This window comes from Giraffa tippelskirchi, chromosome X (assembly GCF_054371585.1).
Source record: "Giraffa tippelskirchi isolate mGirTip1 chromosome X, T2T-mGirTip1v1.2.pri, whole genome shotgun sequence".
Taxonomy (NCBI): domain Eukaryota; kingdom Metazoa; phylum Chordata; class Mammalia; order Artiodactyla; family Giraffidae; genus Giraffa; species Giraffa tippelskirchi.
Window position 1 is genome coordinate 90825123 of NC_137289.1, and position 25999 is coordinate 90851121.

Genomic DNA, 25999 nt, shown 5'->3' on the forward strand with positions numbered 1-25999 from the left:
GATGAGAGTGCTACTTTGACAAGGCTGTGGAATTAGACATGACTGCCACTGCCAAAGCCAGGAAAGGTGCTGGAAGCAACAGACAAAACACTGCTGATGCGTCCCCAATCCCAGAGGTTGCAGCTAGCACCAGGCCATGAACTGGCACAGGTTACTGCCCACACCTTGCAGGGAGCTTGAACAGCTTGGCTCTTCCTAGAGACCCATGAACTGGGGTCCCTAGACCCCAGTTTCTCTGGGAGAGTTCACAAGTTGCCTTCGATTGTAACAGCATCCAAAAGCTTACTACTTTCACAGGCATTCCCGTGTACAACTCATATGTGGCTGCCATATCCTCCTCTCTCCTCAGCCCAAGAGAGCAAGTGAACCTTAATGAGCCTCAGCCTTCATTCTCTTGTGTCCAGTTGGGGAACAGACTGTGGACTCTAGGAGCAACTATGAACTTTAGGAGCAACTATAAACTGAAATGAGGCCAGATGTGAGACTGACTCCATGCTGCCCACAAGTTTCAGAGACCTTCCTAGAAGTATTAGAAGACTTTGGTGTACGTTTCACTTGGTATTCTGGGCTACTGAGTATTGCCTTCACCACAAGTATTGGAAACTTGTTTTTTGCGTTGTGTGGCTTGCAAGGTCTTGGAGCTTCAATAGGCAACGAGCCTGAACCCCGGAGGTAGAGAAGCAAGCCCCAGGCTTTGAACCACTAGAGTACACCTGACCCTAGGGAACATTAATAGATGAGAGACCCCTGAAAGGCCTCCATCTCAACACCAAAGCCAAGCCCACCCAAAGGACAGCAAGTACCAATGCCCAGATACCTCATGCTAATCCTTCAAGAAAACAGAAACACAACATTACTCACTAGCAGACAGGCTGCCCAAAGCCACACTGAACCCATAGACACCCCAAAACCTACTACTGGACATGGTGCTACCCATCAGAGAGATGAGATCAGTTCCATCAACCAGAACACAGGCACAAGTCTTAGTCCCCTGACCAGGGATTGGGCCTGAGCCTTTGGAGTTGGAGTACTGAATCCAGGACCTCAGAGTGCCAGAGAACTCCTAATCCCAGGGAGTATTAATTAGTGAGAAATTCCATGAAGGCCTACACCTGTGTATAAAACCTAGTATCACCCAGCTGCTGGTGGCACCCAGTGCAGGATGCCTCACCCAAGCAACAAGCAAGACAAAAACACAAAAACAATCATGAGCAGACAGGATTCCCTCAGACACTCCAAAATATACCACCTCACACAACCCTGCCTATCAGAGGGGAGAAAATGCAGGCAGAAGTCACCCCCAACACGAAGGGAACACAAACCATTAGACCAACCTTAACCTTTGAGGGCAAAACCCAAAAGGAAGAAGAAATACAACCATAAAGCTTTGGAAAATAAGACCTCAAACACATTGAGTTAGAAAAAAATGAAAAGACAGAGAAATATAGCACAAATGAAGGAACAAGGTAGAATTTTACAAGACCAAATAAATGAAGAGGAAATAGGCAAACTACCTGAAAAATAATTCAAAGTAATGATATTACAGATGTACCAAGGCCTCAAAAATAGAATGGAAAAAATGCAAGAATACATTAACACAATTAACAAGGACCTAGAGGAAATAAACAGATGAATAGCACAATTACTGAAATTAAAAGTACTCTGGAAGGAATCAATAGTAGGATAACTGAGGCAGAACAGATAAGTGAGCTGGAAGATAGAATGGTGGAAATAACTGCTGAAGAGCAGAATAAGGGAATGGAATGGGAATAATTAAGGATAACCTCAGAGACATCTAGGACAATGTTAAATGTACCAGCATTCTAATTATAGTGGTCTCAGATGAAGAAGAGAAAAATAAAGGGTCTGAGAAAATTTTTGAAAAGGCTATGGTTAAAAAAAAAACTTCCCCAATATGGGAAAAAAAATTGTCAATCAAGTCCAAGAAGCACAGAGAGTTCCATACAGGATAAACCCAAGGAGAAACATGTCAAGACACATACGAATCAAACTAACAAATAGTAAATACAAAGAAAAAATATTAAAAGCAGCAAGGGAAAAGGAACAAGTAATGTACAAGGGGAAACCCATATGATTAACAGCTGATCTTTCAGCAGAAGCTCTGCAGGCCAGAAGGAAATGGCAGGATATATTTAAAGGACTGAAAGAAAAAAAAATCTATAACCAAGATTGCACTGCCTGACAAGGATCTTATTCAAAACTGATAGAGAAATCAAAAGTGTTACAGACAAGCAAAATTTAAGTGAGCTTAGCACCACCAAACCAGCTTTACAACAAATGTTAAAGGTATTACTATAGGCAAGAAACACAAGAGAAAGAAGAGACCTACAAAAACAAACCAAAACAATTATGAAAATGTCAGTAAGAACATATATAAAAATAATTACTTTAAATGTAAATGGATTAAATGCCACAACAAATAAACACAAACTGGCTGAATGGATACAAAAACAAGACCCATATATATGATGTCTACAAGAAACCCACTGTAAGACCTAGTGACAGATAAAGACTGAAAGTAAGAGGATGGAAAAAGATATTCTATGCAAATGGAAATCAAAAGAAAGTCAGAGTGGCAATTCTCATATCAGACAAAACAGACTTTAAAATAAAAAAAAAATATTACAAAAGATAAAAAAGGACACTATATAATGATCAAGGGATCAATCCAAGAAGACATAAAGATTTTAAATATTTATGCACCCAACGTTGGAACACCTCAATACGTAAGGCAAACTCTAACAGACATAAAAGAGGACATTAACAGTAACACAATAATAGTAGGTGACTGTAACACCCTACTTACACCATAGGACATATCATCAAATAAGAAAAGTTATAAGGAAACACAAACCTTAATTGAAACTTTAGACAAAATGGGCTTAATTGATATATTCAGGACATTTCATCCAAATGCAGAAGAATACACTTTCTTCTCAAGTGAACATGGAACATTCTCCAGGATAGACCACATCTTGGATCAAAAATCAAGCCTAAGTGAATTTAAGAAAATTGAAATCATATCAAGCATCTTTTCTGACCACAACACTATGAGACTAGATATCAATTACAGAAGAAAAAAGACTGTGAAAGCACACACGTGGAGATTAAACAATATGTTTCTAAGTAATGAATAGGTTACTGAAGGAAGAAGGGAAGTTAAAATATTCCTAGGAAAAAAATGACAGCAAAAATATGACAACCCAAAGCCTGTGAGATGCAGCAAAAGCAGTTCTAAGAAGGAAGTTTATAGCAATACAATCTTACCTCAAAAAATAAGAAAAACATTGAGTAGACAAACTGACTTTACACTTCAAATAACAGCTGGAAAAAGAATAACAAAATATCCCAAAGTTAGTAGAAGGAAAGAAATCATAATGACCAGAGAAGAAATAAATGAAAAGAAATGAAAGAAACAATAGTAAAGATTAATAAAACTAAAAGCTGGTTCTCTGAGAACATAAACAATATTGACAAACCATTGTCCAGACTCATCAAGGAAAAAAAGGGAGAAAAATCAAATGAACAAAATTAGGAATGAAAAAGGAGAAGTTACAACAGACAATGCAGAAATACAAAGGATCATAAGAGACAATTATGAGCAACTATATGCCAAATATGAACAACCTGGAGGAAATGGATAGATTCTTTGAAAAGTTCAGCCTTCCAAGACTGAACCAGGAAGAAATAGAAATTATGAACAAGCCGATCACAAACACTGAAATCGAAACTGTGATAAAAAGTCTCCCAAAAAAACAAAAGCCCAAGGCCAAATGGCTTCACAGAATTCAGTCAAACATTTAGAGAAGAGCTAATGCCTATTCTTCTAAAACTCTTCCAAAAAATTGCAGAGAAAGGAACACTTCCGAATACATCCTGTGAGGTCACCATCACCCTGATACCACAACCATACAAAGACATCACACAAAAAAAGAAAATTACAGGCCAATATCACTGATGAACGTAGATGCAAACACCCTCAACAAAATTCTACCAAACAGAATTCAACAACAGATAAAAATATCATACACCATGATCAAGTCAGGTTTATCCCAGTTATGCAAGGATTCTTCAATATACACAAGTCAATCAATGGGAGACATCATATTAATAAATAGATAAAATCCATATGAAAATCTCAATAGATGCAGAAAAACTTTGACAGAATTCAATACCCATTTATGATAAAACTCTTCAAAAAGTGGACATAAAAGGAACTTAACATAATACAGGTCATATACAGCAAACCCACAGCAAACATTATTCTCAATAGTGAAAAACTGAAAGCATTCCCTCTAAGATCAGGAGCAAGACAAATGTGCCTACTTTCGCCACTATTATTTAACATAGTTTTGGAATTCCCAACTACGGCAATCAGAGAAGAATGAGAAATAAAGGGAATCCAGATTGGAAAGGTGACTGAGATTGGAAAGGAAGAAGTAAAACTCTATTTGCAGATGACATGATATTGTATGTAGAAAATCCTAAAGTTACTATAACAAAATTAGTAAAGCTAATCAGTAAATTTAGTATCACAGGATACAAGATCAATACACAGAATGCCCACCATCAAAAAATCCACAAACCAGTGCTGGGGAGGATGTGTAGAAAAGGGAATGCTCTTGCACTCTTGGTGGGAATGGAAATTGATACAGCCACTATGGAGGACAGTATGGAGATTCCTTATAAAACTAGGAATAAAACTACCATATGACCCAGCAATACCACTTCTAGGCATATACCATGAGGAAACCAAAATTGAAAAAGACGCATGTACCCCAATTTTCACTGCAGCACTATTTACACTAGCTGGGACATGGAAGCAACCTAGATGTCCACTGACAGACGAGTGGATAAAGAAGCTGTGGGACATATATACAATGGAATATTACTCAGCCATAAAAAGGGATGCATTTGAGTCAGTTCTAATGAGGTAAATGAACCTAGAGCCTATTATACAGAGTGAATTAAGTCAGAAAGAGAAAAACAAATATCATATATTAAACACACACACACACACACACATATATCTAGAAAGATGGTACTGATGAACCTAATTGCAGGGCAGAAATGAAGACACAGACATAGTGATGGACGTATGGACACGGTGGAGGGGAGGAAAGAGAGGGTAAGACAAATGGAGACAGTAGCATGAAAGCATGTATGCTATGACTTGTAAAATGGATAGCCATTGGAAATTTCCTGTATGACTCAGGGAACTCAAACTAGGGGTCTGTAACAATCTAGAGGGGTAGGAAAGGGTGGGAGATGGGAAGGAAGTTCAAGAGTGCAGGGACATATGTATACTTATGGCTAATTCATGTTGATGTATGGCAGAAAGCAAATCAATATTGTAAAGTAATTATTCCTTAATTTGAAAAATTTAAAAAGATAACTAGCATTGCATTTGATAGGTCAGGAATAGGTATACTTTTTTCTATAAGGTTTTCCAACAGTAAGTTTTTTATTTTAGGTTCTGCACTAGGTCTACAATCACAGAAAACTAAACAAACTGATCACATGGATCGCAACCTTGTCTAACTCAATGAAACTATGAGTGATGCTGTGTAGGGACACCTAAGACAGATGGGATATGGTGGAGAGTACTGATAAAACATGGTGGACTGGAGAAAGGAATGGCAAATCACTTCAGCACTCTTGCTGTGAGAACCCCATGAATAGTATGAAAAGGCAAAAAGATGTGACAATGAAAGATGGACTCCCCAGGTTGGTAGGTGCCCAATATGCTACTGGAGAAGAGCAGAGAAATAGCTCCAGAAGGAATGAAGAGGCTGAGCCGAAGCAGAAACAGTGCCCAGTTGTGCACGTGTCTGGTGGTGAAAGTAAAGTCCTATGTTGTAAAGAAATATTGCATAAGAACCTTGGATGCTAGGTCACTAGCATAAAGGTAGTGAATAAGGGAATAAAGGTAAATTGGAAGTGTTCAAACAGGAGAAGGCAAGAGTCAACATCGACATTTTAGGAATCAGTGAACTAAAGTGGATGGGAATGGTCCATTTAATTCAGATGACCATTTTATTACTACTGTGGGCAAAAATCCCTTAGAAGAAATGGAGTAGCCCTCACAGTCCACAAGAGTCCGAAATGCAGTACTTAGGTGCAATCTCAAAAACAATAGAAAGATCTCAGTTTGCTTTCAAGGCAAACCATAGATCAGAGTAATCAAATCTATGTGCTAACCACTAATGCCAAAGAAGCTGAAGTAGAGCAGTTCTATGAAGAACTGCCACACCTTCTAGAACTAACAGCAAAATAGATGTCCTTCTCATCGTAGGGGACTGGAATGCAAATGTAGGAAGTCAAGAGATACCTGCAGGAACAGGAAACTTTGACCTTGGAGTGCAAAATGAAGCAGGGCAAAGCTGACAAAGTTTTGCCAAGAGAACACATTGGTCATAGCAAACACCTTTTTCCAACAAAACAACAGACGACTCTAAACATGGACATCACCAGATGGTCAATACCAAAATCAGATTGATTATATTCTTTGCAGCTGAAGATGGAGAAATTCTATACAGTCAGAAAAAAAAGAAGACCTGAAGCTGACTGTGACTCAGATCATGAACTCCGTATTGCAAAATTCAGACTTAAATTGAAAAAAGTAGGGAAAACCACTAGGCCATTCAGGTATGACCTAAATCAAATCCCTTACGATTATACAGTGGAAGTGACAAATAGATTCAAGGGATTAGATCTGATAGAGAGTACTCTAAGAACTATGAACGGAGGTTCATAACATTGTATAGGAGGTGGTGATCAAAACCATCCCCAAGAAAAAGAAATGCAAAAGAGCAAAATGGTTGTCTGAGGAGGCCTTACAAATAGTTGAGAAAAGAAGAGAATCAAAAAGCAAAGGAGAAAAGGAAAGATATACTCATCTGAATACAGAGTTCCAAAGAATAGCATTACTTTGCCAACATCTTAGAAGTGTTCCTTTTGTCTTAGAAGTGTTCCATGTGAGTAAAATCAGATTGTGTGAGCTCCACAGAACTATCAAAGTCCCACATTACTTTGCCAACAAAGGTCCGTCTAATCAAGGCTATGGTTTTTCCAGTAGTCATGTATGGATGTGAGAGTTGGACTATAAAGAAAGCTGAGTGCCGAAGAATTGATGCTTTTGAACTGTGGTGTTGGAGAAGACTCTTGAGAGTCCCTTGGATTGCCAGGAGATCCAACCGGTCCATCCTAAAAGAGATCAGTCCTGAGTGTTCATTGGAAGGACTGATGTTGAAGCTGAAACTCCAATACTTTGGCCACCTGATGCGAAGGGCTGACTCATTTGAAAAGACCCTGATGCTGGGAAAGATTGAAGGTGAGAGGAGAAGGGGACGACAGAGAATGAGGTGGTTGGATGGCATCACCGACTCAAAGGATATGAGTTTGAGTAAACTCTGGGAGTTGGTGATGGACAGGGAGGCCTGGCGTGCTGCAGTCCATGGGGTCGCAAAGAGTTGGACAGAACTGAGTTACTGAGCTGAACTGAACTGATGCTGGTTCTTCAGACTGTGTTTGTTGGTTTATTTCACTTTTTTGTATGCTATGTAACATTTTGTTGAATGCTGAACATGATGCCCTGGGTAAAAGGAACTGAGATAAAAGGATGTTATTATGTGGTTTTATGCTTATCTGACTAGGATTTAGGCTGTGCTTAATTTGCTATAACTGCTCTTGCTAGAGGCGAAAATCTCCTCTGGTATCTTTGTGTTTTGTCTTCCCTATTGTCTTTGGACTTTTTAAGAGATCTATTCTTAAATAAGGTCTGACACTGGTTGCAGCAACAGGCTTCTGCTTCTCGGCTTCTGCTCTGGTAATCTCGGATTTTCCATATTCAACTGTCTATCCAATTTTTGAGACAGTTGTTTTCCTTTGAATTCAGTGATCTGTTGGTTCTAAGAAGAGTGGTTGATTCTCAGTTTAGGTTTTCCTTGTATGAGGATGAGCACAATAACTTCCAAGCTTCTTATTTGTTAGGCCAGAAACCGGATATCCTGCATCAGTCACTTTTTCTATCTTGGCTTCATGTTCCCTATTTGTAAGATAAAGGGATAAGATCACTGCTTGGTAGCATACTTCTCTTCCAGCCCTAGCATTCTGTTGAATCCATAAACACTGACTTGCATGAATGACTATGCCAATATGTGACATTTATTACCCTTCTTCTACAGGCAGACCTCCAGGTGGACAAGGAGAGGCACAATTTCTTTGAGTCGTCCCTTGATTATGTTTATCAAATCCAGGAAGTTCAAGAGTCTAAGAAGTTCAATATTGTGGAGCCAGTAAGTTCTATTAATGAATGGTCTAAAATATTTACCAAATGTCAAGTAAATGTAGAGAACTTTGATTATAAAATTGGAGTCTCAAAGAATATGAATATAGTCAATGCTTAATAATGAATGTGAAAAAAATAAACACACTGGCTTGTGTTATTCTTGCTCTCTAACCGATGTTCTCTCTCTCACTCTTCCTCACTCTTCCCCACCTTCCTTCTTCCTCCGATTTCTCTCTATAGCTATGATTTTTCATTATATTTCTTTTCCTCCTTTCCTTTCTCTTGTTCCTTGATTTTTCTGTCACCCTTCATTTTACCTTGTTCTCCTCCCTTTCTTCCTCTCACACTTTCATAAGCTATCTGAAAATACCCATCATATACAGACACTGTTCTAAGAATGCATGTTTCTTGCATTCAATGACTTCCCATTCTTTTTTTACTTCTATCCTTTGAAAATTTTTCTAATTAAATATCCTTAATATATTATAGAAGATGATGTACTGTGGTTTGATAACTATTTTGATTTTTAGCAACCTTCTTTTTTATTATAAAAACAATGTAAAAACAGTTGCAGAAAAAGCTAGAAAAATTTATTAATATATGTAAAACAAATACAACATATCCCCCATACAGAGATGATCACTGTTAATGTTGTGGTGTTTACCTCCTAAATTCTGTGTGTCTGTTATATTCTTTTGTCTATCTATTGTGCCTATGTACTTGTTGGTGTGGGTGTGTATACACATGTGCATGTGTGTGTACACATATTACACATAAGTTTGTATATCTGTGTACATGTTATCTGTGATCACAGTTGTATATATCTGTATATGTATATTTGCAAACAAGTATTTATTCATTTATCCAATAAGCATTTATTGAGCTTCTGTTACATGCAGGCACTGTGCTAAACACTGGGTATCATACAGTGAAAAAGACAGACTCAGTTTCTGTCTTTGGGAAGATTGCACTTTCATGGGGTGAAAAGAAGGATACACATAAATAAAATAATTTGAGTTATAGTAATGGCTAAAACAAAGAACCGGAGCAGACAGCTACTTTAGGTCAAATGATCAAGGGGGACCTCTAAAAGTGTCATTTAAGATGAGATCTAAAGAAAGAAAAGATAAGGCAATGTGAATAATGGAAAGAGAACTTTCCACACACACAGAAAAAAACACATGTACATAGTCCTTAAGTTAGTAAAGAATGGTGAGAATGGTGTTAGTAAGTCCTTAATAGTGTTAGTAAGTCCTTAAGTTAGTAAAGAATGGTGAGTATCACTGATGAGAGAAAAGGAGATTGGCAGGAAATAATATCTGATAAGAAGTCACAGGACCTGTAGGCATGGTGAAGGGGTTAGATTTTAGTCTGAATTGTAGTAGAAAAATCACTGGTGTATATTAAGTAGGATATGACATGAGCTGATTTTGTTATGTGGAGAATAGCTTGGAAGAAGGCAACAGTGGAAATGAGGAAAAGAGTTAGGCTATTCCAGTGGTCTAGGCAAGTGAAAATGTTGCTTTGGGTTAGGGTGGTGGTAATAGAAATAGAAAAGAATGATTGGATTAGAGATGTATTTTCAAAACTGGCAGGGCTTACTGATTGATTAGACTAAGATGTGAGTGAAAGAAACCAGGATTCTTTGCTTTTTGGCTTGACTGACTAAGTAAGTAGGTGGTGGTGTCATTTCTTGGGATGGAAAAACTTGAAAAGGACAAGGAAGGATGTCTACATAACTGTGTGTGTGGTACATACACTCGTGCATTTATATATATGTTGTACATGTACACATATGTAACTCAATGTATGTATGTATATTTAGGGCTTCCCTGGTAGCTCAGTCAGTGAAGAATCTGCCTGCAATGCAGGAGACTGGGGATTGATCCCTGGGTCAGGAAGATCCCCTAGAGAAGGAAATGGAAATCCACTCTGATATTCTTGTCTGGGAAATCCCATGGACAGAGGAGACTGGTGGGCTATAGTCCATGGGGTCACAAAATTCAGTCACAAATTAGTGACTAAACCATCACCACCACCATGTATATATATACATATACACATGTGTATAGTACATAAGTTTGTACATGGTTTTTAATATGTTTATGTATATATACATATATTGGGTTAGCCAGAAGATTTGTTCAAGTATTCCCATAATAACATCTTACAGAAAAATGCAGGTCAAGAAGCAACAGTTAGAAGTGGACTTGGAACAACAGACTGGTTCCAAATCAGGAAAGGAGTACGTCAAGGCTGTATATTGTCACTCTGCTTATTTAACTTATATGCAGAGTACATCATGGGAAATGCTGGACTGGATGAAGCACAAGCTGGAATCAAGATTGCCAGGAGAAATATCAATAACCTCAAATATGCAGATGACACCACCCTTATGGCAGAAAGTGCAGAGGAACTAAAGAGCCTCTTGATGAACATGAAAGAGGAGAGTAAAAAAGTTGGCTTAAAATTCGACATTCAGAAAACTAAGATCACGACATCCGGTCTCATCACTTTATGGCAAATAGATGGGGAAATAATGGAAACAGTGAGAGACTTGATTTTTCTGGGTTTAAAATCACTGCAGATGGTGACTGCAGCCATGAATTTAAAAGACACTTGCTTCTTGGAATAAAAGCTATGACCAACCTAGACAGCATATTAAAAAGCAGAGACATTACTTTGCCAACAGAAGTCCATCTAGTCAAAGGTATGGTTTTTCCAGTAGTCATGTATGGATGTGAGAGTTGGACTATAAAGAAAGCTGAGCACCGAAGAATTGATGCTTTTGAACTGTGGTGTTGGAGAAGACTCTTGAGAGTCCCTTGGACTGAAAGGAGTTCCAATCAGCCAGTCCTAAAGGAAATCAGTCCTGAATATTCATTGGAAGGACTAATGCTGAAGCTGAAACTCCAATACTTTGGCTGTCTGATGTGAAGAACTGACTCATTGGAAAAGACTCTGATGCTGGGAAAGATTGAAGGCAGGAGCAGAAGGTTATAATAGAGGATGATATAGTTGGATGGCATCACCAACTTGATGGATATGAGTTTGAGTAAGCTCCAGAACTTGGTGATGGGCAGGAAAGCCTGGTGTGCTGCAGTACATGGGGTCACAAAGAGTTGGACATGACTGAGCAACTGAACTGAACATATATATTAATACACACATATAGATGTGTTTGTATGTATACAGTATGTAAGTGCATATTTATATGTGCTTCATTGTTTACTTTCTAAAAAGAATTGACCAGTTTTTACTACTTCCTATTACACTTTACTCCCTGGTGGCTCAGATGGTAAAGAGTCCTTCTGCAGTGCAGGAGACCTGGGTTTTATCCCTGGATCAGGAAGATCCCCTGGAGAAGGGAACGACTACTCACTCCAGTATTCTAGCCTGGGAAATCCCATGGACAGAGGAGCCTGACAGACTACAGTCCACGGGATCACAAAGAATCCGACGCTACTGAAGTGACTGATCATGCATGTTTTTATGAGTACCTACTCTGTGCCAGTCCTGAAGATATAAAGACAGTCTATTCCCACATTATGTTCATCCTGTCCACATTTTGATTGGTTTCCTATGCTATCCGAAAAGGGTATTGTTGAATAAATTTGTTAGTCGTTTTTATTTTCTGGATTTGAGTCCAGAGTGAATGTTTAACCTAATGAAAGAATAGCTATGTGTAGACCTATTTGTGTTTGCATTACTGCTTTTAACACTACACTGGTTAAATACTGTGTGAAGTTTCTTTTGTGTGTATCTTGTTTCCCTTTATTTGATTAATGAGAAGATGGTGGTAATAAAGTTATTTTTATACATTTTCTCTAGGTCTTGGCCTTTCTTCATAGCCTCTTCATTTCCAACAGCTTGACTGTGGAACTAACACAGGATTTCCTCCCATATAAACAACAGCTTCAGCTCAGTTTACAGAATGTGAGTTTGCATGTGGGTTTCTTCACCAGTCTTTGCATTGCAATTGGATTTCAGTCTCAATATCTTGACTTTGGAATTTTAGGTTATTATATCACAGCTAATTTGTGAGGACCAACTGGTGTGGATCACAAATATTTTAGTGTAATAGATTGTTCTTACTCTTCCAGTTTCAACTATTCCCTGTCTTTGAGGCTGACAGTTGTTCGAACCCACCCTTCCAACCACTAACACATCTGTCTATCCAATATTTATTAAATGTTGCTAATTTGCTATATCTCTCCCAGATTAGAACCCATCTATGGGCTTATTTAAGTACAGGTCAGATCTTATGCTAGTCAGTCAAGATACTCTCTTTGTAGGTTTTATTAATATGAATGCCCATTCCTCCCTTCCTTTTCCCATTTCTTTTCTCATTACATTAGTATAGTTAAATAGATTATCTTGAAAGGTTGTCTCAACCTTCTTTCCTATGCTGTTTCTTGTAGATGGGCATAGGCAGAGCCTTCCCTTCCTTGTCGCATATCATTTTTCTCATTTAGTTATTTAACCCACATTTAACAATTACTTATGTATATAATGAACATATACCTTGTGCCAGGCATTGTAAAATGCACTGAACATACCATAATGAGGCACGTTAGTTTTTATCTTCAGGGATTATTCAGTCTCTTAGAGCTGAGAGAGATAAACAGAGATATAGCATGATTACTTATGAAAAGTGCTAAAATAAAGTTAAGACTAAAAAAGTTAAAAAAGCACAGAGTATAGAATAATTATCTGATACAGTAAAAGAAGGCACCACTGAGGTAGTGATTTTGGACTTGTTACATTGCATAAAATTTATAGATGAATTTTTAGATGAAAACAATTTGTTGTTTAGGAGATTCCTGACTTACACTTGTTACTTTCTGGGTACTCTCTTTCACCAGAATGTGAGAGTTCCTATCTTCTGCTGATTTACAAAATATTCCTATAACTAGGTCAATTACTTAATCTTCCTGCACATATAACTTGAAAAGTCTGAGTTTAGGAACAAATATTTGCATGTGTGTATCTATATCTATATCTATATCTATCTATATATATAAGACAAACTCACAAGATAACGTACTCTCTTTCACTCTCTTATATATAAGACAAACTCACAAGATAATGTACTCCCTTTCACCCAAATTTGAGAGTTCCTATCTTCCTAGATATCTATCTATCTATCTATATATAAGACAAACTCACAAGATAATGTACTCTCTTTCACTCTCTTATCTATAAGACAAACTCACAAGATAATGTACTCTCTTTCACCAGAATGTGAGAATTCCTATCTTCTGCTGACTTACAAAATATTCCTATAACTAGGTCAATTACTTAATCTTCCTCCAAATATAACTTGAAAAGTCTGAGTTTAGCAACAAATATTTGTATGTGTATATATATACACACACACACACATATATATGTATATCTATCTATCTATCTCTATATATAAGACAAACTCACAAGATAATGTACAGAGTGAGCTAGACTATGTAGGACAGCCCACATCACCTTTTTCAATGACATCATGTGACAATCTTGAGACTAAACACTGAAGACCTACCTCTAGTGATTTTGATACACACATTTCAAACTGTGTTTTGCCATTGTTTTTTAGTCATGTACTTTTAAACATACTACTTCTTAATATTAGCTTTTCTTATTCATGAGCATGAAAACAGAGGTTTTCTGTTGACCTATGTTCAAAGAGAGCATACTCTCATATCCTTTATTCTAATGGCCAGGATTTGATTCAGTGTCAAGTAACCAGTAACTTTACTTGAGACAGAATGAAGAAGTTGCCATGATAATGTTATCCTAGGGAACCTTCTTTATAGTCTTCCTTTTTGTAAGGCAGAGGTCAATGTGGTGCTCAGAATTCTTAGAGCTTTTATTTCTTGGAACCTTTTGTGATTCCCATTACCTTTTGTGATTCCCATTAGAAAATGTCTCCCAGGTACATTGTTATTTACATTTCTCTCTCCCTTTTAACCCTTAGTACTGTTAAACTACACTAAATTGTTTTCTAGTTACTATGCCATTCAACACTTGTTTTTTGCTATGTTGTAGCACATGATAAAAGCTGAGAAAACTCTGCACTGAGTCTTTGACCATTGAATGCTTATTCATGATGATGGTGCTGATGATAATGATTATGATGATAATATCTTGACAGACAAGAAATCATTTCTCCAGTACCCGAGAAGAGATGGAAGAACTTAAGAAAAGGATGAAAGAAGCTCCGCAGACATGCAAACTTCCAGGACAGCCAACCATCGAAGGCTATCTCTATACGCAAGAGAAATGTGTGTGGGAATACAGGGATAGCCACTGGGTTTAAGTAGGCTGATACCCACTGCCACTTGGCCTCTCCAAACTCCAGGCACCCATATAGTTCATAGACCCCTTCCAGTTATACCTCTTTGGAAACCAGCATGAGAATAGAGTAAATAAAAAGGAGGGAGAAATTAAGGGGGAGGTTAAGGATTTGTATTACAAAGGCTGTGGGATGATAAGATTTTCTCTGATATTCAAAATAGGGATTGTTAATTGCTTAATGCTTTCAATGACTCTGACTTAGGCTAAAAGGAAGGTAGGAGAGAGGAGGCATAAAATAATATTTATTATACCTATTATGTGCCAGATATGGTGTTAAGTGCTTTAAATATACTATTTCATGTAATCTTTGAAAGCACTTTACCATACCCATATTCACATGAAGCCACAGAGGCTTAGAGGGATCACTAATTGGAAGTCACCCAACTATCAAGTAACAAGGCTAAGTGTAAAGTCAGGTTTGTGAAATGCCAAAACCTATGCCCCTACAACTATACCCTATACCTTCCATTGCCTTAGGATCACAAGGTTGCCTTTAAAGCACTACCCAACCATTGTGATTTCAGTGAACAACACAGTTGTCATTACTAAGGAAAATGGGTTATCTTATTCAGTCACTGAATATTACAGAGGTTTAAGGCTTTCTGCCTCCTAATGTTATGTAAACCTGTATGTGCTATTTGATTTCCTTTTGAACTATGATACAATGTCTCCAAAGCCTGTGACTTCAGTTTCTGACCTAGTGAGTAGGTAGAAGAGACTATTCAGAGGTTACCAGTGGGAAAACCCACTGAAATCCACAAAACATGGTATTTCAGCATTGGTATTATCATGCTTTTCCTCCCTTTAGAGCAGTTCACTTTGATGATGTGTTCTATTTGTCAGGTTCAGTTCTTCACCTCTCCATTGCAAGATCTCTCAATCTCAGTGCTATTTACATTTCAGCTTGGGTAATTCTCTGTTTTGAGAGGTCATCCTACACATTATAGGGTATTTTGAAGCATCTATAGCCTCTCCCCACTTTATTCTGATAGTACCTCCCAACTATGATAACCTAAGATGTCTCTTGGCATTGCCAAATGTCCTCTGGGAGGCAAAACTGCTTCTAGTTGAGAACCACTGCTATGTTATGCAAAGGGCAGAATAATGAGTATGTTGTCTTGACTCTAATATCAACTAACTGTGTGATACTTCTATTCCCTAGTTTTTTAATTTTTCAAATGGATATGACGTTCCTACTCAGTTGAATGTATGTTTACTAAAAATCCTTTTTGCCAGACAGTGTGTAATGCATTGGGTGTACAAAAAATGGATTAAACTTAGTTTTTGACCTCAAGAAGTTTACAGTCTAATGAAGACACAAGTGTATTAAGAATTATAATGAAATGTGTTGAGCATTGCATTTGGAGAATGTATCTAAGGGCTTCACTGAGGAAGTGATATGTGAGCTGAAATGTAAATTAAGAGTGGGAGTTTGACAGGTAAAAAAAAGCAAAGAAAATTCCAGGTGTATACCACTGCATGAGTCAAGGCACAGAGGTATGTGAGATTGTATTTTATTTGTAGGATCTTGGTTATCCAGGAACAGTCCTGGTTTATACTTGTTGTCCAGATACAATTATTAATAGTGCCCTGTTCACTATTAAATATGTCTTGAACTTGGTCTATCAAATATATCACCAACTATTTATTTGATAACTGAATGTAATTCAATGAGTCAGGGGCATAGAGGTGAGGGGGGCAAAAAGGCAAGTTGAAAAGCTAAATACAATCACGTTATAAAAGGCTTTGTGAGCCAATCTAAGGAATTTGGAGAGAGTGGGAAATCCATAGGTGGTTTATAATAAGAGGAATGATATAAATAGAGATATATATTTTAAAAATATTCTCTAACAAAAGAGTAGAGAATAGGCTAGAAAGGAGTGATCAGAGAAGGCCACTGAAATCATTAATTGGAGGAATAGTGAAGTTTTGTTTTTCTTGGAATATCTTATAAAACATATTTTTGCCAAACATCAGAAATAGAGTCCTGAATGAATTCAGCTATAAAAGGAGTGAAAGAAGAGACATGTAGGGGATAGAATGAGCAGAACCCTACCACCAGTCAAATAAGGCAGGTTATAGGGAAGGAGAAGCAGAAGATTACAGATGTTCCTAGCTCATACAATAGAATGTATAATGGGAGCATTCACAGGGAACACAGTAAGGAGAGTGGTTTGGAGCAAGCCAGAGCAGATGTGGAAAGTAGTTGATGAGGATTACAATAACTTGTAGTGGGCTGATGGCACTGCATAGCTGGAGCTCAGGGGAAAGGTAGGACTAGATCTGGATCATGACCATGAAAAGTAAACTGTGCACAGGTTCTATCTTACAGGTAAACTGACCATGCCGCCAAAATACTTATTCTATCAGCTCACTGTTGCCTGTCTTTGTAGGGGCTTTGGGAATATCCTGGGTGAAATACTACTGCCAATATGAGAAAGAGACCAAAACACTCACTATGACGCCTATGGATCAGAAGCCAGGTGCTAAGCAGCAGGTCAGTTCTTTTATGGGCCACATGTTTTTGAAATGCATCTGTGACTGAATCTCAGAAAAGAATATATATTGACTTCACGTCAAAGAATTGAGTCTACCACTGTCACATGAACCCATGTCTTCATGTGTTTTCCTTGGCCTTAGTTTGCATTGGCCCAGATACTACTCAGTTGAGTGAAGAATCTCTGTTAATGATTTCAGGCCTTCTGAAAGTACCTTTCCTCTTTTAGATCATTGCTACAAGTGTCTATCACATTGTACAAGGAAAATTTACAAAAAATATGGATAAATTGGAGGAGGAGAGTATTACTTGCTTTTAAGAAGGCTCTACTATGGATTCCTTTAAATAGTGTTTAAAAATAAGCATTTTCCAAAATTACTTTTTAAAGGAGTATTCTGTCATCTAAATTTGAAATAACCTATACCCTACATTTTATGCAATGCTCAAATATCTTTAAGCACTTAATTCCTCTTCCGGCCTCCAGACTTTCCCCTACTCCCCAAAATGGTAAGATGAGTTCGACACACTGACATGATAGTTCACTTACTATCATGAGGAGGAACTTGATATTATTTATATTATATTATATTATAAATTCTATATTATTTTATGTATGACCACCCAGCTAAAAAAATTAGTCTGTCATCTCACTTTTTCCCATCTTTGTAGAGGCTTCGGGAACATACATACATAGAACCCTGAAGGTTTCTTAAGATAAAAGCTGATAGACTGACTATTCATATTCTAAAAGTAGTATCCCTTTAATTGTCTTTCAGACAGGGCCTTAGGGCATAATTTATAAAAGTTTCCATTATTTACAAATTGTTTACAAAGTGAAACAAGGTTTACTTGTTAGCATTGAAAGTTGTGATGCATGAAGACCCAATTTCCATAGGCAGGAATTTGGAGACTTTTGGGGCCACTTTTTCTCCATTGCTAGTGATTTCCATGGAAGATCGCTGTTGTGTGGCTTGTTCATAGGACTATACTACAAAGCTACAGTCAACAAGACAGTATGGTACTGGCACAAAGACAGAATTATATATCAATGGAACAAAATAGAAAGTCCAGAGATAAATCCACGCACCTAGAGACACTTTATCTATGACAAAGGAGGCAAAAATATACAATGGACAAGAGACAGTCTCTTCAACAAGTGGTGCTGAGAAAACTGGCCAACTATATGCAAAAGAATGAAACTAGAAAAATTTCTAACACCAAACACAAAAATAAACTCAAAATGGATTTTAAGACATAAATGTAAGATGAGAAACTATAAAACTCTTAGAGGAAAAGCTGCTTTTCTTTTTTTGTCATTAACAAGAAATTTTGTGATTCTGCTTTGAATGTGGGTTAGACATGGGATCCACCTCTCACAGATCATACCAAATGGGGTTTTTACAGTCTTCACCCATATTTATATGTAGATCAAGTTGCTCATTCATGACTCCAATACTCTTTAGTTTCTGGTCTGCCAATTGCTGAAGAACTTTTAAATGTGGTTCCAGTAAAGTGTGTTGTCACACAGAATTTGTTTCATTTCTGTGAGAAGTTAGCTTAAGTATTCATATCTGACTAACAAATGCTTTTAAGCAACGTGTAATCTCTTTCTTCTCTTTTTCTATACACATTACTTTTCAAACCATGGACTTCAAAATTGCTTTCTTAGGTACTACAACAAAGATCAAGCCACAGGCAGCAGATATTAATACTACTTATAGTTTCTTAATATCTTCTGCTTCTGTTAGGTGCATACATTTTCTGTCCTTTATTGTGCCCATTTTTGCATGAAATGTTCCCTTGGTATATCTAATTTTTTTTAAAAGAGATCTCTAGTCTTTTCCATTCTATTGTTTTCCTCTATTTCTTTGCACTGTTCACTTAAGAAGGCTTTCTTAAACTCTCCTTGCTATTCCTTGGAACTCTCCATTGAGATGGGTATATTTTTACTTTTCCCCTTTGCCTTTCACTTCTCTTCTATTCTCAGCTATTTATAAGGTCTCTGAAGACAAGCATTTTGCCTTTCTGCATTTCTTTTTCTTGAGGATGGTTTTGTTGACTGCCTCCTATTCAATGCTATGAACCTGTGTCCATAATTATAGATACCAAGGGGGCATTTCATGAAAGATGGACACAATAAAGGAGAGAAATGGTATGGACCTAACAGAAGCAAAAGATATTAAGAAGAGGTGGCAAGACTACACAGAAGAACTGTACAAAAAAGGTCTTAATGACCCAGAAAGCTACAATTGTGTGGTCATTCACCTAGAGCGAGCCTACCTGGAGTGTGAAGTCAAGTACACCTTCAGAAGCATTACTACCAACAAAGCTAGTGGAGGTGATGGAAATCCAGCTGAGCTATTTCAAGTCCTAAAAGATGATACTGTAAAAGGGCTACACTCAATATGCCAGCAAATTTGGAAAACTCAGAAGTGGCCACAGGATTGGAAAGGTCAGTGTTCATTCCAGTCCCAAAGAAGGGCAATACCAAAGAATGTTCAAACTACGTCACAGTTATGCTCATTTCACATGCTAGCAAGGTAATGCTCAAAATCCTTCAAGCCAGGCTCCAACAATACATGAACTGAGAACTTCCAGTTGTATAAGTTGGATTTAGAAAGGGCAGAGGGAACAAAGGTCAAATTGCCAACAACCATTGGATCATAGAAAAAGCAAAGGGAATCAAGAAAAACATAGAAAAAGCAAAGAGATTCCAGAAAAACAACTACTTCTGCTTCAGTGAATACACTAAAGCCTTTGTGTGAATCACAACAAACTGGAAAATTCTTATAGACATGGGAATACCAGACCACCTTACCTGCCTCCTGAGAAAACTGTATGCAGGTAAAGCAGCAACTGTTAGAACTGGACATGGAACAACAGACTGGTTCAAAATTGGGAAAGGAGTATGTCAAGGCTATATTGTCACCATGTTTATTTAACTTTTATGCAGAGTACATCATGTGAAATGCTGGGCTGGATGAAGCACAAGCTGGAATCAAGATATACAGGAGAAATACCAATGACCTCAGATATGCAGATGACACACCCTTAATGGCAGAAAGTGAAGAGGAACTAAAGAGCCTCTTGATGAAGGTGAAAGAGTAGAGTGAAAAAGCTAGGTTAAAAAACTCAACATTCAAAAACCAAAGATCATGGAATCTGGTCCTATCAGTTCATGGCAAATAGATGGGGAAACAATAGAAACAGTGACAGACTTTATTTCCTTGGGCTCCAAAATCACTGGGGATGGTGACTGCAGCCAAGAAATTAAAACACACTTGCTCCTTGGAAGAAAAGCTAGACAACATATTTGCTGGCACATTGAGTGTATCAGTTTCACAGCATCATATTTTAGGATTTGAAATAGCTCAAGTGGAATTCCATTACCTCTACTAGCTTTGTTGGTAGTGATGCTTCCTAAGGCCGACTTGACTTCACATTCCAGGATATCTGGCTCTAGGTGAGTGATCATACCACTGTGGTTATCTGGGTCATAAATATCTTTTTTGTACAGTTCTTCTGTGTATTCTTGCCACCTCTTCTTAATATCTTCTGCTTCTGGTAGGTCCATACAATTTCTGTCCTTTATTGTGCACATCTTTGCATGAAATATTCCCTTGGTATCTCTAATTTTCTTGAAGAGATCTCTAGTCTTTCCCATTTTATTGTTTTCCTCTATTTCTTTGCATTGATCACTGAGGAAGGCTTTCTTATCTCTTTGTGCTATTCTTTGGAACTCTGCATTCAAATGGGTATATCTTTCCTTTTCTCCTTCCCTTGTCGATGGGCATCTTAGGTTCCTTCCATGTCCTAGGTATTATAAATAGTGCTGCAATGAACATTGGGATACCTGTGTCTTTTTCATTCATAATTTTCTTTGGGTGTAAGTCCAGAAGTGGGATTTTTGGATCATATGGTAGTTTTATTCCACCCTTTTTAAGGAAACTCCATTCTGTTTACCCTAGTGGCTGTACCAATTTACATTCCCACCAATGGTGCAAGAACTTTTCCTTTTCTTCACACCCTCTACAGTATTTATTGTTTCCTAACGTTTTTGTATATTAATTTTTTCTGTATATGAATTATGTATCACGCAACTTTACTAAATTCATTGATGAGTTCTAATAGTTTTTTGGTGATTTCTTTAGGATTTTGTATTTGTGATATCATGTCATCCACAAATACTCTCACTTTATTTCTTCTTTTCCAATTGAGATTTGGTTTTTTTTTTTTCTTCTCTGATTGCTGTCACCTAGAATTCCAATACTATGTTCACTAATAGTAGCAAGAGTGGGTATCCTTGTCTTTTTCCTGCTTTTAAAGGAGAAGCTTTTAGCTTTTCACCATTGACTGTTTGATGTTAGTTTTGGCCTCATCATATTTGGCTTTTAATGATAAAGGTATGTTGAGGTATGTTCCCTGCATATCAACTTTGTTAAAAATTTATTTTATCATAATGGATGTTGCATTTTGACAAAAGTTCTTTTTGCATCTATTGAGGTGATTGTATGATTTTTAGTCTTCAGTTTACTACTGTGTTGTATCACATTGATTGATTTGTAGATATTGACCCATCCTTGTATTCCTGGGATAAATCCCAGTTGATCGTGGTGTATGATCTTCTTAATGCTAAGTTAGATTTGCCAAAATTTTGTCGAGGATATTTTCATGTATGTGCATCAGTGATACTGGCATGTAATTTTCTGTTTTTGAAGTACCTTTGTCTGGTTTTGGCCTTTTAGAATGAGTTTGGAAATGTATTACCACTGAATTTTTTGAAATAGTTTGAAAAGAATGGGTGTTAGTCTCCTTTAAATGATTGATGGAATTCACCTGTGAAACCATCTGGTCGTGAAGTTTCGTATGTTGGGATTTTTTGTTGTTTATTTTTTTTTAAATTACTGATTCAGTTTCATTACTGGTAATTGATCTGTTTGCATATCTATTTCTTCTTGATTCCATTTTGCAAGATTGTACATTTATTCATAGGTATTTCTCCTAGGTTCTCCATTTTATTGGTATGTGAGTGGTCATAGTAATCTCTTATGATCTGATATACTTCTGTGTTGTTGTAACTGCTCCTTTTTTATTTCTGATTTTATTGATTTGGACCCTCTTTTTTTCTTGATGACTCTGAGGATATATTTATCAATTTTGTTTATGTTTTCAAATAGCTCTTAGTTTCCTCAATCTTTTCTGGTTTTTTGTTAATTTTTGTCTATATTTCATTTATTTCTGTTCTAGCTTATGATTTCTTTTCTTGTAGTGACTTTGGCTTTTGTTTATTCTTTCTCTTGTTACTTTATGTGTAAGGTTAGGTTGTTTGAGATTTTTCTCGTTTTCTGAGTTAGGCTTATATTGCTATAACATTCCATTTTTGAATTGCTTTTGCTGCATTCCATAAAACTTGGATTGTTGTGTTTTCATTTTCATTTGTCTCTAGATATTTTTGATTTCCTCAGTGATCTTTTTGGTTGTTCAACTGTTTATCCTCTATATGTTTATGTTTTTTGCAGTTTTTTTTCTTATAGTTGATTTCTAGTCATAATGTTGTGACTAGAAAAGATACTTAGTGTGATTTCTATCTCCTTCAATTTACTGACACTTGTTTTGTGCCTTAGCTTGTGATCTGTCCTTGAAAATGACTCATGCGTACTTAAAAAGAATATATATTCTGCAACAAGCTTTTGAATAGAATCTTTTATATATAAAAATATGCCCCTCTTTTGGTGGGGCCTACTGTTGTGGGCACACTGGTGAGCATGGGCTGACCCCCTCCATCTGATTGTTTACCTACTGCTGAAGCTGCTACCTGCTCCTGGGCCAGTCTGAGTTCTATTGCAGTTGGTGGTGGGGCCCAAGGTTATTGCCGCTTGGTAGTTTAGGCTGTGTCCTGGTCCTGGCCCACTGGTGGGCTTGGCTGGGTACTGGTTGGCTTCTTGTGAGGGCTAAAGGAAGTGTTCCAGAACGATTGTCAAACTGCTGCTGGATCAAGCTGGGGCCTGGGGCTTGGTGTCAGCCTGTTGTTTTGTGGGTCTGGATCTTGGGTAAGCTGGTTGTAGGACATGATGTATCTCAAAGCTGGTTTTAGCACATTGGTGGGCAGTGTTTGGGCCCAATATGTTATAGGACTGTTACCTGTCTGCTGCAGAGTAAACCAGTTCCTGGGATTCATGCCAGCTTACTGGTGGGTGAGGCTGGGTCCTGGAGTGTCTAGGTAGTCCAGGGGAACCTCTTGCTGCCTCTAGCCTGCTGGTGGATGGGGCTATATCCTTGTATGGCTCCTAGGGCTTGTGCCAACTGGCTGGTGAATAAAGCCATGTCCAACATTAATAAGCTACAGGGAGGACTCCAAAATGGTGCTTTCTAGCATCTTTTTCCTCATGATAGAATTAGCACCTCAAAATGGTTGCCACCAGCTTCTATGTCCCCAGGGTGAGTTCCACTTGTCTTCTGTCTCTCTGTATGGCTCTCGACTATCAGCAGGTCAGTATGACCCAGGCACCTTCCACCTTGCTTTTGTCCTGGTTCTCAGAGCATGTGAGATTTTGTATGTAACCTTTAAGAATAGAATACCTATTTCCTATATGCCTCTGGCTCTCCTTACAGCAAGCCCTGCTGGCTTTCAAAGCTAGATGTTCTGAGGCCTTGTCTTCTTGGTTCAGGACCCCTTTACTAGGAATCTAATATGGGTATCAAACCCCTTGCTCCTTGGGGATAAACTCTACAATTGTAACTATCCTCTTATTTGTGGATCACCTGTTTAGGGGTGTGGGCCTTGACTATACCATTCATGTGCCCCTCCTACCTGTCTAGTTGTGATTCTTTCCTTATATCTATAGTTGTAGAAGATCTTTCCTGCTAGTCTTCAGGTCATTCTCACCGTTGATTGTTGCTCTGTAAATAGTTGTAATGTTACCGAACAGGGTTCTTGGCCTTCCTCAATCAATAGAACTTTTCTACAGGCCAGACAAGAAGTTCAAGCAAGGCTTTATTATGGTTCCTGATGCAGCAGAGGCAGCAAGAACAGACAACAGGTTCCCTTGCTTGCTCACTCTCCAAAAAGGGGCAAGGTTGTTCCTTACAGGGGTGAGGGTAAAAGTGTGTCCAAGGGTCAGAGCAGAGGGGTAGCTTAGGTGTTTTGCCCACAACATAGGTGGTGGTGTGTGTAGGGGGCATGCACAATACTCTGCTTTTGCTCCCATCCCCCTGCTTTTGCTCCAGGCTCTTCAAAAGTGGCAGATTTTTTTTGTCTATTTGCATCTTTTTTTTTTTTAATAAATTTATTTATTTTAGTTGGGGGCTAATTACTTTACAATATTGTAATAGTTCTTGCCATACATTGACATGAATCAGCCATGGGTTTACATGTGTTCCCCTTCCTGGACCCCCCACCCACCTCCCTCCCCATCCCATCCCTCTGGGTCATCCCATTGCCCCGGTCCTGAGCATTTGTCTCATGTATCGAACATGGAATGGTGTTCTGTTTCACATATGATAATATACATGTTTCAATGCTATTCTCCCAGAACGTCCTATTTGTATCTTTTGTCCGTAATTTGTCTCAACTGGGCATTCATGCAGTTATTTTTAGTCCTGTACAATTTGTTTGTATTGTTGCTGGAAGAGTGGTATGGCCAGGTGCAAGCAATGCAACACTGCAGCAAAGGGTCTAAGGGCCATCTGTCTCAGTAATTTTGCTGTGTCCATGGGAGGAGGTAAGCTCAGGTTCTTCCTACTCCATCATCTTGGACACTCTTGTTTCAAGAACTAGTCTTAAATCCTAGTTCCAAGGCCTAATAAATTGTGATCTTGAGTAAATCAGTTACAGTTGCTCACTATCATTTTTCTCATCAGAAAAATGGCAAGGATGATAGTCTAGTTTATAAATATTTATTGAGCACTAACTTTTTACTAGGTGCTAAACCTGTATGTAGGTCGGGAGGCAACAGTTAGAACTGGACATGGAACAACAGACTGGTTCCAAATAGGAAAAGGAGTACGTCAAGGCTGTATATTGTCACCCTGCTTATTTAACTTATATGCAGAGTACATCATGAGAAACGCTTGGCTGGAGGAAACACAAGCTGGAATCAAGATTGCTGGGAGAAATTTCAATAACCTCAGATATGCAGATGACACCAACCTTATGGCAGAAAGTGAAGAAGAACTAAAAAGCCTCTTGATGAAAGTGAGAGAGGAGAGTGAAAAAGTTGGCTTAAAGCTCAACATTTGGAAAAGTAAGATCATGGCATCTGGTCCCATCACTTCATGGCAGATAGATGGGGAAACAGTGGAAACAGTGACAGACTTTATTTTTTTGGGCTCCAAAATCACTTCAGATGGTGATTGCAGCCATGAAATTAAAATACACTTACTCCTTGGAAGGAACCAACCTAGATCACATATTAAAAAGCGGAGACATTACTTTGCCAACAAAGGTCCGTCTAGTCAAGGCTATGGTTTTTCCAGTAGTCATGTATGGATGTGAGAGTTGGACTGTGAAGAAAGCTGAGCGCTGAAGAATTGATGCTTTTGAACTGTGGTGCTGGAGAAGACTCTTGAGAGTCCCTTGGACTGCAAGGAGATCCAACCAGTCCATCCTAAAGGAGATCAGCCCTTGGTGTTCATTGGAAGGACTGATGTTGAAGCTGAAGCTCCAATACTTTGGCCACCTGATGCGAAGAGCTGACTCATTGGAAAAGACCCTGATGCTGGGAAGAATTGGGGGCCGGAGGAGAAGGGGACGACGGAGGATGAGATGGCTGGAGGGCATCACCGACTCGATGGACATGAGTTTGGGTAAACTCTGGGAGTTGGTGTTGGACAGAGAGGCCTGG

General features: G+C 38.1%; 1 protein-coding gene across 4 annotated transcripts in view; it reads left to right on the top strand.

Annotated features, from left to right (window-relative positions):
- The window catches only part of OPHN1 (oligophrenin 1), a 658667-nt gene that overhangs the window by 252538 nt on the left and 380130 nt on the right, over positions 1-25999 (top strand). For all 4 annotated transcript variants that reach the window (XM_081567319.1, XM_081567322.1, XM_081567321.1 and 1 more), the window contains exons 7-10: positions 8208-8318; positions 12143-12247; positions 14457-14586; positions 17053-17156. In XM_081567319.1, the coding sequence (XP_081423445.1) occupies positions 8208-8318; positions 12143-12247; positions 14457-14586; positions 17053-17156 (450 nt within the window). The remainder of the gene's footprint in view (positions 1-8207; positions 8319-12142; positions 12248-14456; positions 14587-17052; positions 17157-25999) is intronic.